General features: G+C 40.3%; 1 protein-coding gene across 9 annotated transcripts in view; it reads left to right on the forward strand.

The window, feature by feature from the left end:
- Window positions 1-17,037, forward strand: part of KCNIP1 (potassium voltage-gated channel interacting protein 1) — a 385,234-nt gene extending 368,197 nt beyond the window's left edge. For 4 of the 9 annotated variants that reach the window (XM_025388840.1, XM_025388844.1, XM_025388839.1 and 1 more), the window contains 6 exons: window positions 779-848; window positions 2,287-2,357; window positions 3,141-3,248; window positions 13,192-13,296; window positions 14,205-14,267; window positions 16,163-17,037. In XM_025388840.1, coding sequence (XP_025244625.1) covers window positions 779-848; window positions 2,287-2,357; window positions 3,141-3,248; window positions 13,192-13,296; window positions 14,205-14,267; window positions 16,163-16,210 — 465 coding nt within the window. In that variant the 3' untranslated portion in view covers window positions 16,211-17,037. Of the gene's footprint in view, window positions 1-778; window positions 849-2,211; window positions 2,358-3,140; window positions 3,249-13,191; window positions 13,297-14,204; window positions 14,268-16,162 lie in introns of all 9 variants that reach the window. The other 5 variants (XM_025388838.1, XM_025388843.1, XM_025388845.1 and 2 more) reach the window with 2 other exon arrangements.
- Window positions 17,038-18,087: the final 1,050 nt, after the last annotated feature.

An 18,087-nucleotide genomic window follows, 5' to 3' on the forward strand; every position in this document is an offset into this window, starting at 1 on the left:
GTGGTGTGGAGTGGGGTGGGCTAGAGCAACGTGCACCTGGTCACCCTCCCTCCAGGTGCAGTCTGTAGGCAGAGCTGAGCTGGGTCAATTCCAAACTGACCACAGCCTCATTTTTCTCCAAAGTGCTGACCCACAGGGATTCCAGCCCCTCCTGGGAGTCATCTGACAGGTGCTGGGATGGCTCTTCCTTCCACACTAGCCTTTATTGCACATACCAAGTGCCTGGTTTCCTACCATCAGGGCTTCTTTCCTTCTGATGGCAGCATTAGCAGTGGGCAGCCGAGTTGGAGCAGGATCCTGTGGGAAAGTTTCCCAGGCAGGCACTGGGCTCAGAGGGAACAGCATCCAGAACAGAGAAGAAATCTACACTGCTTGGCATCTACCATGGACTCAGTACCACCTAACATAGGTTCATAAGATACCCTTGGGGAAAGTATTGTTAGCCCCATTTTACAGGTAAGGATATTGAGAATCAGAGACTGGCATGGCCAAAGTCACAAAGCTTAGTATTTATTGGCTAAGCCAGGATTTAAACCCAGGTTTTTCTGCTCTTAAGGCCCCAAATCTCTCCACCTCACTGTGCCCATTCTCTGACAACGTCTCATCATTTTGCAAAGCAGCTCCAGTCCTGAGATGGAGTTACTTCGGAGAAGTGGAAATGCACAGGTCCCTGCCCCTGGGGATCATGAGGAACCCCAGACACCAAGGCTGGGCCCAGTCTTCTTCTCCTAGTGCTGGCCCTCAGACACCTCCTGCTGACTCTCTCCCCTTCCCACAGGAGTGCCCCAGTGGTGTGGTTAATGAAGACACATTCAAGCAGATCTATGCTCAGTTTTTCCCTCATGGAGGTGAGTGTGACCTTGAAATCTATCTTGCCCAGTGCCTCCTCTGGGGAATAGCCTTCCCTTCCTCCAAGTCCACTCTTCCTTGCCATCTGCTTCCTACTCGAGGAAGGGGCAAACTCAGAGCAGGACACCTCCCTCATCGTGAGAGGTGGGAGTCTCCAAAGCTTCAGCAGGAAAGAACTCTGAAAACGAACCCACCCTGGAAGGGGAAGAAGGGCTGATAATGCAACATCACAAAGTCTCAGAACAGCTCTAGAAAGCAGATATTATAATCCCACATGGGGTAACTGAGTTTCGGGGAAGATAAGCAATGTACTCAAGATTGCACAGCGAGTGAGTAGCAGACCAGGATTAGATTCCATAAGGGTCTGAAACAAGTTTTGCCATTCTGGTGCCACCATTGTGCAGGGCACTTTTGATTCTTTTCCTTAAAATAGCTGAGACAAGTTGGAATTTTGTAAAAGAACTCCAGTAAATACCAAAGACTATAAAAATAAACTAAATGGAAAAGAGACAGGAAACATAAAGTTGTGCTTCTTAAGCCAGGTTACAAGTGTGCCAGGCCCACAGCAGCTGCTCTGTCGCCCTGCCTGACTCGGGAACCAGCTCTGTCCCCATGGGCCTGGGACCACATCAGTGGCTCCTCTGTGGCCTCCATGTGTTACATGCCACCTTGCATCCTGTCTCCAAGAGCTGTCTCCTGCAAGACACCTTCCCCGGATCCTGACAAAATGCAGATCCAAGCATTCCAAACACTTCTTGGGCCCTGTTCCTCAAGGGCCTTTTTGGCAGCAGACAGACGCCTTCCTTGGTGTGCGGGGCCCCTACCCAGATCAGGTGCAGGAGGCAGTTTTGTCCCATGCAGGCCCCAGAATTGTAGTTTGCTGAGTTCCACTAAGCCACTGTTTATTGAGTTCTTACTGTATGCCAGGCATAGCTCTAGTTTAAAATACTTTTTAGCAAATTTCAAGAGATAGGTCTTGCTCCATCCCATTGTACAGAGGTAGGAAAGGGAAACTCAGAGAGGTCATGCTTGATGCCCACAGTCACACAGCTTATGTAGTACAGCGGCATCCAAGTTCAGATTTCTCTACTCTGGAGTGCGTGCTCATCCCAGGCATTGCATGGCCGCTCAGAAGAACATTGTCATGCAGTCACTGTGTCATTCATACACCGACGATTCCATGCATAGATAGGCAGGAGAAAGGTTTTCTCACGATGGCTAGAGGGAGGGGTAAGGGCTCATCTCACCTTTTGCTAGATCTAACTTCCCACCCAAACCCAAAGAGTTGAGTCAATGGGCCCCACTCCATAATTTTCTTCTTTCCATCACCCTAGCATCGCTCTCCTCTCTTTCTTGTCGAAGCCCTGCCTTGTTTGGAAGGTTCTCCCTGTGTGGAATTCCTGCCCCCATCACCTGCCCTCCTTTTCTGCCTTGTAGATGCCAGCACGTATGCCCATTACCTCTTCAATGCCTTCGACACCACTCAGACAGGCTCCGTGAAGTTCGAGGTATGCTCATCTGGGGTCCACTCTAGGGGTCCTCTGGTTCTGCATCATCTCCCCCTCTAAATCTCAAGGCATTGGGGGAAGGGCTGGACCATCAAAAGCTCTCAGTCAGACCAAAGACACATTTATCCATTTGTAAGCATTTCCTAAAGATAGGGAGAAGCGGTAGCAACTTTGCCTGGCCTGCAGGAACTCAGGGACTCGGGGAACTAATAACAGCAGTGTGTGAGCTCCCGGGCACACTGCTTCCCAGTGGCAGCCCCTGTACTTAGGGCTTTGTATGTACTAACTCATTTACTCTAACCCCACGATAACCCTATAGGGTAGCATTTTATTATTTATTACCCTTTTACAGAAGAGGAGAGTAAGGCAGAGAGAGAGAGTAGCTTTCCCAAGGTCAAAGAGCACACAAATGATAAAGGATGGATTTGAATGCAGGCAGAATGACCCTCAATACAGACTGTTCCTACAGTCTGCGTCCTCAGCCACTAGGCCATACGGCCACTGGGATGATAGACTGACCACTGCAGCCATGGATAAGGCAATAACAGGGCTGGCTGCATTGATCTGTGTCTCTCAGAGCTCCATTCTTCCTCAAGGGGGCACCTTGCAAAAAAAATGGGGCAGGGTAGGGATCTGAAGGCAGGAGCTCTTCACTGAGCATAGCCACATCCTCCAGGCAGACAAGAGGACATGGGAGGCACCACTCTGTGACAGTATCGCAATCTGACCCAAAGACACAGCTTCACCCTGCCTGATGTCACTCCTGCCTTTTCCCCTTCTCAGGACTTTGTAACCGCTCTGTCGATTTTACTGAGAGGAACTGTCCATGAGAAACTAAGGTGGACATTTAATTTGTATGACATCAATAAGGATGGATATATTAACAAAGAGGTAAGTAAGCCAGGGCCAGGGGTGTGAGAGGGCTCCAGTGAAGGTAACTAACCCAACAGAAAACAGCCCCAGGCTTGAGGACAGCGCTGTCTGAATGAGGCATTCTCTGCTTTGCGGCTAACAGAGCTGGTCCCTGGCAAAATAAAGAAGGCCTCCTCATTGCCCTACCCTGCCTGTTCCCAAGCCCCCAGAAAGAATTAAACAGATTCATTCTCCCTGGGTCACCTAGATTCAGTAGACATTACACAGTGGGTAAAACTGACTTGTTTCAGTGTAAAGAGTTACTCTTCCCTAGAGAACGTGCATTTGGGAAGGTTGGGAGCCACAAGTTAAAGCTAAAAGTTGAAATGGTGGAATTGTAGGTAGCACCTAGAATAGAAAAGAAAGGGTTTTAAGAGGAGCCTATAACTGGGTCATATTGGCCTTAACCTATTTTGCCTACTAATACAACCTCCAAGGGGGTAATGGAAGGTACAGCTGTCTTTAAAGAAATTATCACAAATAATTTCTGAATCTTCACTGCTTCGCACTTTTAGAATCTCAGAAGACGTCTGTAGCCAGTGAAATACCCTCAGTATCCACTGTACCCTGGTATCTCAGTGGAAGCTGGAATTTGGCATCGTGTAACACTCCACTTACTGAGCTCCTGTGTGCCAGGTGCACTGCCTGGAGTATAGATATCAGCGCTAATCTTCACCTCAACCCTGCAAGGTTCTCTCTGTAAGCTCAGAGAGTTTATCCAACTTTCATTCCTCATTCATTTAGTCATGTTTTTAATTAACACACATTTGAAAACTTATTAGGTGTTCTAGGTGCTGGAAGTAAAGAGGTGAACAATCAGACTAGGCCTCACACTGGAGCAGTATAGAGAGATGGACAATAAACAGGCCAAAAAGGAATCAACAGGTAGAAGATATTTTGGCAGGGAAGGTTAGCAAAGTCCTCTCTAAAGAGGTGTTGTCATACTGGAACCAGTTATACAAAAAGCCAGGAAAAGTGTTCCAGGCAGAAGGAAGAGCCACTAGAGAGGCTTTGAGGCGAGATAAAGCTTCATGTGTTTCAAAAACAGAAGGGTTGCAGACGGTTGCAGATGAAGTTATGAAGCCGAAGATGGGTGCAGGATGAGGCTGACAGGTCAACAGAGTCAGATGGTGGAGGGCTAGGGTAAGGGGCCCATCCATATTCCCCTGGGAAGCTGTTAGATGAACATGTTTTTTGAAAGACACAAAAGGCAAAAACAGACTTAAAGAGAATCAGAAAATATGACTAGCTCTGTATCATTTAAAGAAATTATAATTTTTTATATATAAATTTTTATATTATAAAAAATTCACAGTTAAAAACCACTCCCAAATAAAATTATAGGCTCAGATGGTGGACTGGTTAATTCTAATACCAATCCTACAAAAAATTTTAGAAAACAGAGGAGGATGGAACATTTTGCAACTTGTTTTATAAGTCCAATAGTACCCTGATACCCAAACCAAAGAAAAAAAGGTCTTATGAGAGGAAACAACTACAAAACAGTCCCCCTCATGAGTACAGACACAAAAAGCTTTCACTAACTATTAGCAAATTGAATCCAGCAATATATAAAAGCATGATACACTACAACTATGCGAGTTTTATTCTAGGAATGCAAGGTTAGTTTAACATTCAAAAATCAATCAATATAATTCACTATATTTAAAGCAACCAAAGGGATATAGACTGGAAAGGAAGAATTAACACTGTCTTTATTTGTACATGATACAATCGTATTAATAGAAAACTTTAAGAGTCTACAAATAAATTGCGAAAAATAATAAGTGAATTTAACAAAGTGAAGACATGCGTTCTATTTACAAAAATCATTTATAATTCTACAGCCAACAAGCAACCACAAAATTAAATTAAGAAAAAATAGCATCAAAAAGCACAAAATACTTTGAGAAAAATTCAACAAAATAGGTGCAAGACTCATACACTGAAAACTATAAAATATTGCTGAAATAAATAACTAAATAACACAGAGATATATCATGCTCATGGGTTGGAAGGCCCAATATAGTTAAGATGTGGATTCTCCAAATTTGATTTATAGATTTAGTGCGATCTCAATCAAAATCCCAGCAGGTATTTTGTAGCAGTTGATTTGGGAATGCAAAAAATTTAAAATAACCAAAACAACCAAAAAAAGAACAAAGTTAAAGGACTAAACCTACCTTACTTCAAGACTTCATGAAAAGGTGCAGTAGTCAAGACAGTGGGGAATTGGCATAAGGATACACATATAGATCAATGGATCAAAATAGAGAGTCAAAAAAACTTAAAGTAGAGCTACCATATGATCCAACAATCCCACTGCTGGGTATATACCCCAAATAAAGGAAATCAGTATATCAAAGAGATATCTGCACTCCCATGTTTGTTGCACATCTGTTTATAATAGCCAAGATTTGGAAGCAACCTAAGTGTCCATCAACAGATGAACGGATAAAGAAAATGTGGTACTTATACACAATGGAATACTATTCAGCTGTAAAATAGAATGAGATTTAATCATCTACAACATGGATGGAACTGGAGGTCATTATGTTAAGTGAAGTAAACCAGGCACAGAAAGACAAACATCCCATGTTCTCTCTTATTTGTGGGATCTAAAAATCAAAACAATATGAAGATAGAGGGTAAAAGGATGGTAACCACAGGCTGGGAAGGATAGTAGGGGGGACTATGGGGGAAGTTGGGATAGTCAATGGGTACAAAAAAGATATAATGAATGAATAAGGCCTGGTATTTGATAGCACAACAAGGTGACTGAAGTCAATAATTTAACTGAACATTTTAACTAAAAGAATGTAATTGGTTTGTAACACAAAGGATAAATGCTTGAAGGGATGGATACCCATTTTTCCTGATGTGGTTATTACACATTGTATGCCTGTATCAAAACTTGTCATGTGCCCCATAAATATATACACATAATATGTGTATATACACATATATACATATAAATATATACACATATAAATATATACACATATATAAATATATACACATAAATATGTGCCCACAAAAATTAAAAATAAAAAAATTTTTAAATAGAGATAGACTCACCCATATGTCAATGCAACAGATGCCAAAAAGATCAAAGAGGAAAGAATTGTGTATTCAACAAATGGTTTTGCAGCAGCTGTATATCCATTTGGAAACAAAAATGGACCTTAGCCTTAACCTCATGCCAAACATAAACATCATCCTGGAATGGATTATAGAGTTAAATATTAAAACAAAAGCTGTTTTCTTAAGGAATACATAGGAGAAACATTCTTACAACTTTGGAGTAGAAAAGGATAAGGAATCATTTTTTAAAGTAGATAAATTTGACTTCATCAAAGTTAAAAATTTTGTGCCTCACCTTTAAGAAAATGGAAATGCAAGCCATGGACTTGGAAAAAAATGTTTGCAAATTATATACCAGATATATAAAGATACCAGGGATACCAATCCAATATCAGACTGGCATCCAAAATACATAAGGAACATTTATAATTTAATACAAAGATAAATAACTTCATATAAAATAGGCAAAAGATTTGATGAGATACTTAAGAAGATATGTGAGCCCATAAAAGGTTGGCCAGTAAGCCCATGAAAGGTTCCTCCATATCACTGGTCTTCAAAGAAATGAAAATTACAACCATAATGAAATACAACTGCACAGAATGGCCACAATTAAAAAGACTGACAATACCAATCATTGGCAAAAATGTGGAGCAATAGAAACTCTCATAGAAAGCTGGCAGAAATGTAAATGGTACAAACATATTGGAAAACATTTTGGCATCTTTGATAAAGCTCAACATGAACTTAACATACAACCCAGAAATCCCATTCCAGTCAGGTATGGTGGCTCACGCCTATAATCCCAGCACTTTGGGAGGCTGAGGCAGGTGGATCATTTGAGCTCAGGAGTTCAAGACCAGACTGGGCAACATGGCAAGACCCTGTCTCTACTAAAAATACAACAACAACAACAACAGCAAAAAGCTAGACGTGATAAGCACCTGTGGTCCCAGCTACTAGGGAGGCTGAGGTGGGAGAATTGCTTAACCCTGGGGAGAAGAGGTTGTAGTGAGCTGAGATTGCACCACTGCACTCCAGCCTGGGTGACAGAGCAAGACCCTGTCTCAAAAAAAGAAAAAAAAAGAAGAAAAGAAGTCCCACTCCTGGGTATTTACTCACCAAAATAAGAGTATGTAATTCCATAAAGACTTGTACAAAGATGTTCATAGCAGCTTTATTCATAGTAATCTCAAAACTTAAACGACCCAAATGTCTGTCAACAGGACAATGGGCAAATACATCATAGTCTGTTCATCCAATGGCTTATTACTCAGCAGTAAAAAGGAATGTTATAATTGCATGCAGCAATGTGCATGAAGCTCATAAACTTCATGCTGAGTGAATGAAGCCAGACTCAAATGAGTTTACACTGTTTTACTCCATTTACATGAGATTTTAGAAAATGCAAACTAATCTATAGTAACAGAAATTAGATCTGTGGTTGCCTGGCGTCAAAGGTTGAGAGGCACTTACTGCAAAGAAGTGTGGAGGGATGTCTTTTGGTTGTGAAAATGTTCTATATCTTGAGTGTGGTGGAGGTTACATGGGTGGATACATTTGTCAACATTCTTCAAACAGTACACTTAAAATCGGTGAATTTGTTATAAGTAAATTATGCTCCAATAAATTCAATTTATTTGTTGAAAATCTTGATGTAAGGCGGAAGTGCCTAACCAATAGAAGACACTCAAAAAAATGTGTTGAAGGAAAAAAATCCTATGAAATAAAGCAGGTAAGAGAAAATAAGAACTCAGTATCATTCAAAATATAGATTACAAATCCTAAATGAGATAATAGGAAATTAATCCCAGTGTTCTGTTTAAAGGCTCATACCTGTAATCCCAACACTTTGGGAGACTGAGGCAGGAGAATGGGTTGAGCCCAGGAGTTCAAGACCAGCCTGGTCAACACAGGGAGAGCCTGTCTCTTCAAAAGAAAAATTTAAAAATTACCTGGGTGTAGTGGCACGTGCATGTGCTCCCAGCTACTCCAGAGGCTGAGGCAGGAGGACAGCTTGAGCCCAGGAGTTCAAGACTGCCCTGAGCCATAATCACTCCACCGTACTCCAGCCTGGGCAACAGAACAAGACCCTTCCTCAAAAAAGCAATAAAATAAAATAAAGAAATGCACATGACTAACATAAGGTTTATTCCAGGAATGCAGGAATAGCCCAGTAGCAGATAAAGCATATTAAATAATTTATCATATTAATATATCAAAAGATTAAACCATTTGATGTTAAAATTGTATTTGATATAATTTACCATTTATTCATAATAATTTTCAAGATTCAACTAATTAGGAATAAAATACGTCTTCAGCATAATGGAAAATACCCTAACCTAGTACACAGCTTCATACTTTATGGTAACATGCAGAGATTCTCACTGAAGAAAACACGAGGCAAGAGTGCAAGCTGTCAGACATCACAACTGTTTAACATTTCTTGAAAGTTCTTCAAATATAGTAAAACAGAAAAAGAAATGCAATCTAAATATGAAAAATTACAACATTCCTTATTAATGACATGATTTTCTATCTAAGAAAAAAGATAGCAAGAAAATCAACTTAAAACAACTAGAACTTTTAAAAAGCTGGCAAAGTGACTGGTAATAAAATACATACACAAAAGAAATTGTGTGGCCAATATATCAGTTGTGACTAGCTAGAAAATTGTAATAAAAATATTCTCATTGTAATCACAATAAAATTTAAAGCACATGGGCATTTTTAAATATCCATAATTTAGATGAAGAGAAAGAAAAATTTGATAAGTAGAGAAACATACCATCTTCTGAAGGAATGTATATTATAAAGATAGCAATATTGTAATGACAGCAATTCTTCTCTAATTAACTTTAAATTTATTTTATTTTGAATCCGAATGAAAGTGTTATTTGGGGAGGGAATTTGGCACAATTGTTATAAAGTTACATTGGAAGATTAATCAGGTGAGAACAGCAAAGATAATTTTCAAAAAGAAGAAAAATGGTAGGATTTGTTCTACCAGATACTGAAATATATTATAAAGCTGAAACTATTCAAATATTATAATATCAGAGAAGGAACAGGTAGATCAATGGAACAGAATAGAAATCCCAAGTACAAATACCATCTTGGTTCATAATAAACGTAGCGTATTGAATAGAGAGGTAATGAATCATTAAATGATTCTGGGAAAACTGGTTAACTATTTTGGCAACAAGTAAGTAAATATTCTTACTTAGTACCATAAACCCAAAATCACTATAGATATGTACAGTTGTTTTTTAACTAAAAAGAATTAAAAATCATACATGAATATCTGATCATAGAATGGAAAAATCATAAAATCAAAGTTAGAAACAAGTTTTTAAATTATTGATGGCTTTACACTGTAAATATTTTAAAATTCTGTATATCAAAAAATACCATAAACAAAGTTGAAAAGCAAGTGACAAACTTGTTTTTAAAAATCTGCCATTTATGATGAGAGAAAGGATTGATATTCCTCAGTAGACATTCATCTTAACAAAGGCAAGAGTCATATTCATCGTGCTTATGTTTGTATTTCTTTGACACAATATCTAGCACATGGTAGATGCATAAAAATATCTTTTAAATAAATTAAAAATCTATTCAGAGATTTTAACAATTTAGTAAATCTACACAAATATATAAACAACTCTCACAATCCAATCAGAAATAGATGAATACAATGAGCAAAGCAGATGAAAAAATAGTTCATGGGAAAATAAATAAAAATAGTCAATACATATATTAGAAACCTCACTAAGAAAATAATGTTTACCTTTAAAAACAATGAATTATCACTTATCTATTAAATTGCAAAGATTTTGTAAAGTCTTTGTTGAAGGCTGGTGGAAAGTGGGTTTTCAAACATAGTTGCTGAGAGTGTTCTGATATAAACTTTCTAAAAGGTATTTGAGGAATATGTATCAAAAGCATTGAAAGTTATGCATCCCATTCTCCTTATAAAACCACATCTTGGTATATGTCCCAAGGAAATAAAGAATAGACGCAAAGACGTAAAAGCAAGAAGAGTCTTCAGGTAATAGTGCCCCAAAATGTGATAACCATCATAGCCACTAATAGCAGATTTGTAAAATGAATTGCAGTAAATACATAAAACGGAATAGCCAGTGGCCACTTAAAATCATGAAAAAGTAATGTAAAATAAACATTAGTATGATATATTACATTTTTAAATAATTTGATAAAGTGATATGTATATCTCAATTTTGTAAACAACTAAATGATTATATACACATGCAAATATATGATGCTCTAAAGTATTCAAATACTACCTTGCAAAATATATAAAGAAAAAAATACAGAAGTGGGATTTATACTACTTGGTCTTCAACTTTGGTTCACTCATTATTCCATCACTGAATAACCTTACTAGCTCCTACTCCCATTTTGTAATTTGCAAACGAGGCAGAATTGTCCCCATTAATCCATCAGACCTCTCTGGAGGGCAGAATTAATAAAGTACCCCTTAAAGAAAAAGAAAGCATGGATAAGTAGCTTCTTAGAAAAGACAGCAGGCTCTTCCCTTGGCAATCATTTGGAGATAATCTCATCCAAGTTGTAGGCTATGAAAATCCTGAGAGAGCAACAAAATTGTTCTTTAAGCCCTTTCTATGATTTAAAAAAAAATATCAGACAGGAAAAGCATCAGTGGCCATGTAGATGTGAAGGGCTTGTAAAGCACGCATTTAAAAATAAACACATGGATAGAGACATGTATTTCCTCGTTCTATCTGTTGAGGGCACCTCAGAGCAATGACATCCCTGTAGCAGTGATCACACCTAGCACCTAGACCTTGGTTTCTAAATACCGTTCATCAATAAACAGAACCAGTCTTCTTGGGGAGAATAGTTGATTCCAAGATTGGGTAAGAGAAAATACAAGATGAGCCTGGAGTACTTTATCATGCTGGAAAGTATGAAAGTGCTAAAAAATAAAAAATAATAAAAACTGCAGGAGTCAACCTGAAGGAGTTCCCAATAGCCAAAATGAGAGCGATTTGAGCAAAGTTAAAAATTATTAAGTATTGGATTATAACCTATAAAATAGGTAAATGTCCGTGAGTCCATTGTAATATAAATAAACAACCGAATACATAAATGCAGGAGAGAAGGCAGCTCTTCCTTACAGAAGAATTTTAATTAATAAATATAGAAGGAATAAAGGCAATACAAAATTACCATCAGGCAAACACTGCAATAATAATTTTTATAGGCAAGATCCACTGAAAGATACTAAATCAGCAAGGAAACTTGACAGACACCACCTTAATCAAGTGATCAAGGTTAACATTATCAGTAATAAGACATCTCAACACTATGTAACTCCCTGATATGATGCACTGAGAAGGTTACAACATCACTTCTGTGATATTCTTGCCAAAAATGCATAACTTCAATCTAATCATAACCAAACCAAGGATTAACTCAAATTGAGAGATATTCTATAAAACAACTGACCTGTACTCATATCAAAAGTGTGAGGTCCTGAAAGACAAGGAAAGAAAGAAACTCAGGCTGGGCATAGTGGCTCATGCCTATAATCCCAGCACTTTGGGAGGCAGAGGCAGGAAGACCACTTAAGTCCAAGAGTTTGAGACCAGCCTGGGCAACATGGCAAAACCCTACCTCTACAAAAAATCAGCCAGGCGTGGTGGTACTTGCCTGTAGTCCCAGCTACTTGAGAGGCTGAGGTGGGAGGATTGCTTGAACCTGGGAGGTCGAGGCTGCAGTGACCAGGATTGTGCCACTGCACTCCAGCCTGCATGACAGAGCAAGACCCTGTCTCAAGAAAAAAAAGGTAAAAGAAAAAAATAGAATGAGAAACTCATGCGGATTAGAAGAGACTAAAGAGACACAACAAATAAATGCAATGTAGAATCATTGAAGGGAAAAAAAGATATTAGTTGAAAAGCTGATAAAATTTGAATAAGCCCTGTAGTTTAGTTAATAATAGTCTAGCAATGTTAATTTCCTGGGTTTGGTCATTGTGCTCTGGTTATGCAAGTTGTTAACATTAGAAGAAACTGGGTGAAATGTATGCATGAACTCTCTGTACTATTTTTGTAACTTTTCTGTAAGTCTAAAATTAATAGGTGAAATTAAACAAAAGTAAATAAAATAAAATAAGCACATGGAATCAGACTGTCTCCTGGATCTCTGTAGAAACCACATCAAACATCCCAAACGCTCTTTTATCCCCATTCCGAGTTGTGCCAGAACGATCAGAATAATGGTTCCTAATGTACCTTGATAAACATGGAAACTCACAGGACCGAGTCCTAAGATGCTCTGGTTCAATAGGTTTGGGGTGCACTTGAGAACCGATCTTTTTAATAAGGGCCTCAGTCTGTGGAACTATTGGCCTCATGTGCCCTGTGGATAATCTTGGCTGTTGATTCATTTTTCTTAACTTAAAACAGTGGCAGAACCTATGGGGATTTTCAAATCTCTAGGCTAGAACATTCACTTTTTAAAAATTCAGAATAATATTTTATTTGCCTCAAGCCTGTGAATGGGGATCCCACACATCACCCTGCACTGAAGACAATGCCCGTAATGAGGTAACCTACCCATGAGCTTCTGCGGGCTTTAAGGATTGTCTACCATCTCCTCCCTAAGAAGGGCTCCCACAATATGGCCCCTTCTGCTTGCTTTCTAACTCCCTATCAGCTGCTAAAGAAGGACCTCACCTTTTAATCACTTTCATTGCCAAGGGACACAAGGAGCCCCAAACTCTGTCGCCTAGGAAGAGCTTGACCTCTTGGTCCCCACACTGTGTGCTTTTATGTCCCTGCTCCAGGAGATGATGGACATTGTCAAAGCCATCTATGACATGATGGGGAAATACACATATCCTGTGCTCAAAGAGGACACTCCAAGGCAGCATGTGGACGTCTTCTTCCAGGTAAGTGCACACACCCTGCACGTGAGCTGTAAGCCCAGCCTAGATCAAGTCAACCCATGAGCATCTGGGCAAGTGATTTGTGTCCAACCCTGTACTAAGCATGGTTGGAAACTGAAAAGAACTATCAGATACATTGTCCTCAAGAAACAGATGATCTCCTTAAGCTGTAAGTGTACATGACAGAAGAGAACAAGAAAGTATATTATTAAATACTAGTGGTATAGTATGAACTCTAAATCCATAAAAATTAGGGGATCGGAGTAAACACGAAAGACTTCACTAATTACAATTGTGGAGGTGCTAAGCATTTGTGTCTGGGTAGTGAGGGGAAACAAGATTGGAAACTAGGATAGGGCCAGATTATGAGACCTTAACTGCAAGAGTTTGGCCTTGCTCTGGTGCAGGATGGGCAACTACTGCTGATCCTTGACTAAGGGAGTGGTATGATCATTGGGGCATTTTAGGAAAAAATTGTCTAGTGGTAGAGTATCAGAGAATATCAGAGCTCACTCTAGCCCAACTTCCCACTTTGCAGATGGGAAAAGAGAATCCTCTCTGGCCTTGTGCAAGTTTGTACAGCAAGTAACAGGCCAGAATCAGAACCTCTTGTGCCCAGTGTTCTGCCAGATGGACAGGGTAGCAGGGAGTCTACAGAAGAAGCAGAATAAGCCAGCAGTGAGGTGATGAGTGTCCAGAGCAAGTCTTTTGATTTAAGGAAACTCACGGGGGTCAAAGTGTCGTAACAAGGACCTAACTGGAGTTGTCTGGCCAGTGAAAGACAACTCTCATTCTCAGGGCAAAGTTGGTTAATACAATGAATGAAATGTGCTCCAGCAAGAAAGCAGGGGAGTAAGCTTTGGAATGGAGATCACCAGATTCCATAAAGTGCTTTCTGTTTTGTCTTTCAGAAAATGGACAAAAATAAAGATGGCATCGTAACTTTAGATGAATTTCTTGAATCATGTCAGGAGGTAAGGAGAGATCTCAGGGCACAACAATTCTACATCTGGGAAAGGAAACCTGGGGCCTGGGGACCTGCAGAAGGAAGGTGACGAGAAACCTGCACATACCTGCAACCCCTCCTATCAGAGCCAACAACACTAGCAACAACTGTGAAGTCCAGCAGTTCCACTCCTCAACCTGGCCTGTGGTTGGTCTTGGCTAAGCACAGGACTGAACAGAGAGCCTAAGTAGGCATCTGGGGGGATGTGGATGTGAAAACTCACAGGGGGTCTCTGTGAAAATAGACTTCCCAAGAGGGCAACACCATTATTTTTTAGCCTGCCTCTGGCTTGCTGACCCATTCCCCAGACGACAAGGAAGCAGCTGGGAGCGGGGCGGGGAAATCTACAACTGTGTGATTCTCAAACCACAGTGTGCATAAAAATTGCCTGGAATGATTCTGAAAATGTATATTTCCAGGCCTCAATCCCAGACACTCTAGATCTGGGTCACTTTAACACAAATGCCCTGGACCAAGGCTTCTAAAACTTTAATGTGTGAAACAATATCCTTAAAGATCTTGTTAAAATGCAGATTCTAAGTCCGTAGGTCTGGGGTGGGGCCTGAAATGTTACTTTTCTCACATTCTCCCCAGTCACACCAGCGATGCTGGTCCTGGGAACACAACTTTCATTAAGTCTAACCAATAGACCAGCCCCAGAGTCACCAGAGACTGAACTGGAAATAATTGCTTCATCTACTTTTGAGAAATCCATTTGTACCCCTACATTATTTTTAAAATGTACACAGTTACTCTGCACTCCAGCCAAGAAGAATAGCAAATGTAAGAAAGCAGGGGAGAAGTTACTAGCACATACTGAGCCCCCACCAAGTTTCAAGCACATACATAAACATCACAGCCACCCTGTTATGTAGATGTCCTATATGCAGGGTGATATCCAAGATATTTAACAACTAGAATGGAATGAACATTGACCCCCTTGGGGGTGAGTTCTCACTCTGTTAGTTCCCTTGAGAGCTGGTTGTAAAACAGCCTGGCACCTTCCCCACCCCCAACCTTGCTTCCTCTCTCACCATGGGATCTCTGCACACCCAGCTCCCCTTCACTTTCTACTGTGAGTTGAAGCAGCCTAAAACCCTCACCAGATGCAGATGCTCAACTAAACTTTCCATCTGCCAGAATAATGAGCCAAATAAGCCTATACTGACATTAACCTTTTCATTTCTGATATTGATAATTTGAAAAGCAGTCTTAATAAGCATTTATCTACTTTATTGATTTTTTTGAAAGAGAGAGCTTTGGGGGGTTTTCTTATTGTATGTCTCCATTGCATGTTCTGTATTTTACATTTTTCTATGATTTATTCTCTGAGGTATAGTATTGAATGTAGAAAAATCCTCAAATGTTGGGTATTAAGCAATAAACTTCTAATTCATGGTTCAGAGAAGAAAATATCTTGAATCAAAAATAAAATAAAAATATGACTTATCAAAATGTGTAGAATCTAAAGCAGTATTCCAGGAAAGCAAGGTTGGTTTAACATTCATAATTGGTCAGTGTAATTAATCACATTAATAGAATAAAAAGGGAAAAAATATAATCATTTCAGTGGATGTATAAAAATAATTTTATGAAATGTAATTGTTCAGAGCTTCTTAAAAGAACTCACTATTTTACTAGATGATTTGTTTCTTCTGAATTCCTCTTTAAGGCTACAGGTGGTGCTTTTTACTTTGAGCTGATCACTTTTTATGTCCCCATCCTTACTTCTTGTTTTTCATACCCTTGTAGAGTTTTCCCCATATAGGAAACCCATGCTTGAGATTTGCTCACTAGAGTTACAGAGCTCTCAGGGAGGGGACTCAGAGTTCTAACCATCCTCTTCCCCTCCTTTTCTCCCAGGATGACAACATCATGAGGTCTCTCCAGCTGTTTCAAAATGTCATGTAACTGGTGACACTCAGCCATTCAGCTCTCAGAGACATTGTACTAAACAACCACCTGAACACCCTGATCTGCCCTCGTTCTGATTTTACACACCAACTCTTGGGACAGAAACACCTTTCACACTTTGGAAGAATTCTCTGCTGAAGACTTTCTATGGAACCCAGCATTATGTGGCTCAGTCTCTGATTGCCACCTCTTCCTCCTTCTTCTTCTTGAGAGAGACAAGATGAAATTTGAGTTTGTTTTGGAAGCATGCTCATCTTCTCACACTACTGCCCTATGGAAGGTCCCTCTGCTTGAGCTTAAACAGTAGTGCACAAAATATTCTGCTTACATGCCCCCAGCCCACTGCCTCCAAGTCAGGCAAACTTTGGTGAATCTGGAAGCAAGAGGACCTGAGCCAGATGCACACCATCATCTGATGGCCTCCCAAACCAATGTGCCTGTTTCTCTTCCTTTGGTGGGAAGAATGAGAGTTATCCAGAACAATTAGGATCTGTCATAACCAGATTGGGAGAGCCAGCACCTAACATATGTGGGATAGGACTGAATTATTAAGCGTGGCATTTTCTGATGACCCAAACTGCCCATGTCATTTGTTTCCAGAAACGAGGACCAATAATTCTCTCACACTGGCATTTGTGCTGGAAGTGCAAGTCCTTTAATATGTCTAGGAAGTGAGCCATTGCCCAGTGGTCCATATCTCCACCACATCCCCTGCTTGAGCCCAGCGCTGCATGTCCCTCCCGAGAAGTCCAGAATGCCTGCAAATTGCTGTAATTTTATACCATGTTCTAACCAATAAACGGAACTATTTCTTACACTCTCAATCACTTCTTCATGACTCCATTAGGTAAGAGAGGTAAGCTGTGAAAAGGGAAGGCTAGTCCATTCACTTGACATCCAATTATTAGTGCAGTTGTTCCTCTGTATGTGTGAAGGATCGGTTCCAGGACTCCCCATACCAAAATCTGCAGATACTCAAGTCCCACAGCCGGCCCAGAGGAACTCGTGTTTTCAAAAACTTGGGCCTCCATATATGCAGGTTTCACATCCTAGAAATACTGCAATTTCTATCATGTTTGGTTGAAAACAGTCTGCATGTAAGTGGACCCATGCAGTTTAAACTCATATTGTCGGAGGGTCAACTGTACTTACATTGTGCCAGGCCTGTGCCAGGCAGTGACTTCATCCTCCCCAGCCCCCAAGCCATCCCCAGCAAACATCCGACCCAAATACAAATGCAACTTCAAGACAAGACCCTTCACAACACTTTGCTTCCAAAAAGATTGCCACCTCTAAGACCCTCTGATATGAAAAGTCTGGAGCCCCTGTGGTGTGAGTGGGAGTGCAGAGATGAAGAGGATAACAGGGCCTCCTGCTGAGAGATTTTAGGGTCTAGAGGATGATCGCGCAGCTTCAGCCTATAACCAGCAAATGATTACTCATGTTGAACACTGTGGGTCTTGGTTTCCCCATCTGACATCACATTTAAAAGATTAAAAGCTAACAGTAGCATTCTGGGAAGGAAAGCAATTCACTGAAGCCCTATTTTGTGCCAGGTGCTGCACTAGGGGCTTTATATACATTATCTTATTTCATGCTCATGTGGAGTATTCCAGATGGTAGAGTCCTGGGCATTCCAGATGGTAGAGTCCTGGGCATTCCAGATAGTAGAGTCCTGGTTGTACGGAAGAGGTTGCTGAAGCTCAGAGAGGTAAGGGGGACCTGCGTAAGGTAGCACAGCTGATACAGACTCCATAGGGAGACTAAACTCTTCTCACTCTATCACAGACCGTTCCTATAAGGGGATTCTGCCTCACCCCAAGGATGAGGATACTTCCCACAAATCTCATTCATCTGAAGTCAGTTCACAGAGG

This window comes from Theropithecus gelada, chromosome 6 (genome assembly GCF_003255815.1).
Source record: "Theropithecus gelada isolate Dixy chromosome 6, Tgel_1.0, whole genome shotgun sequence".
In the NCBI taxonomy this organism is placed as follows: Eukaryota; Metazoa; Chordata; class Mammalia; order Primates; family Cercopithecidae; genus Theropithecus; species Theropithecus gelada.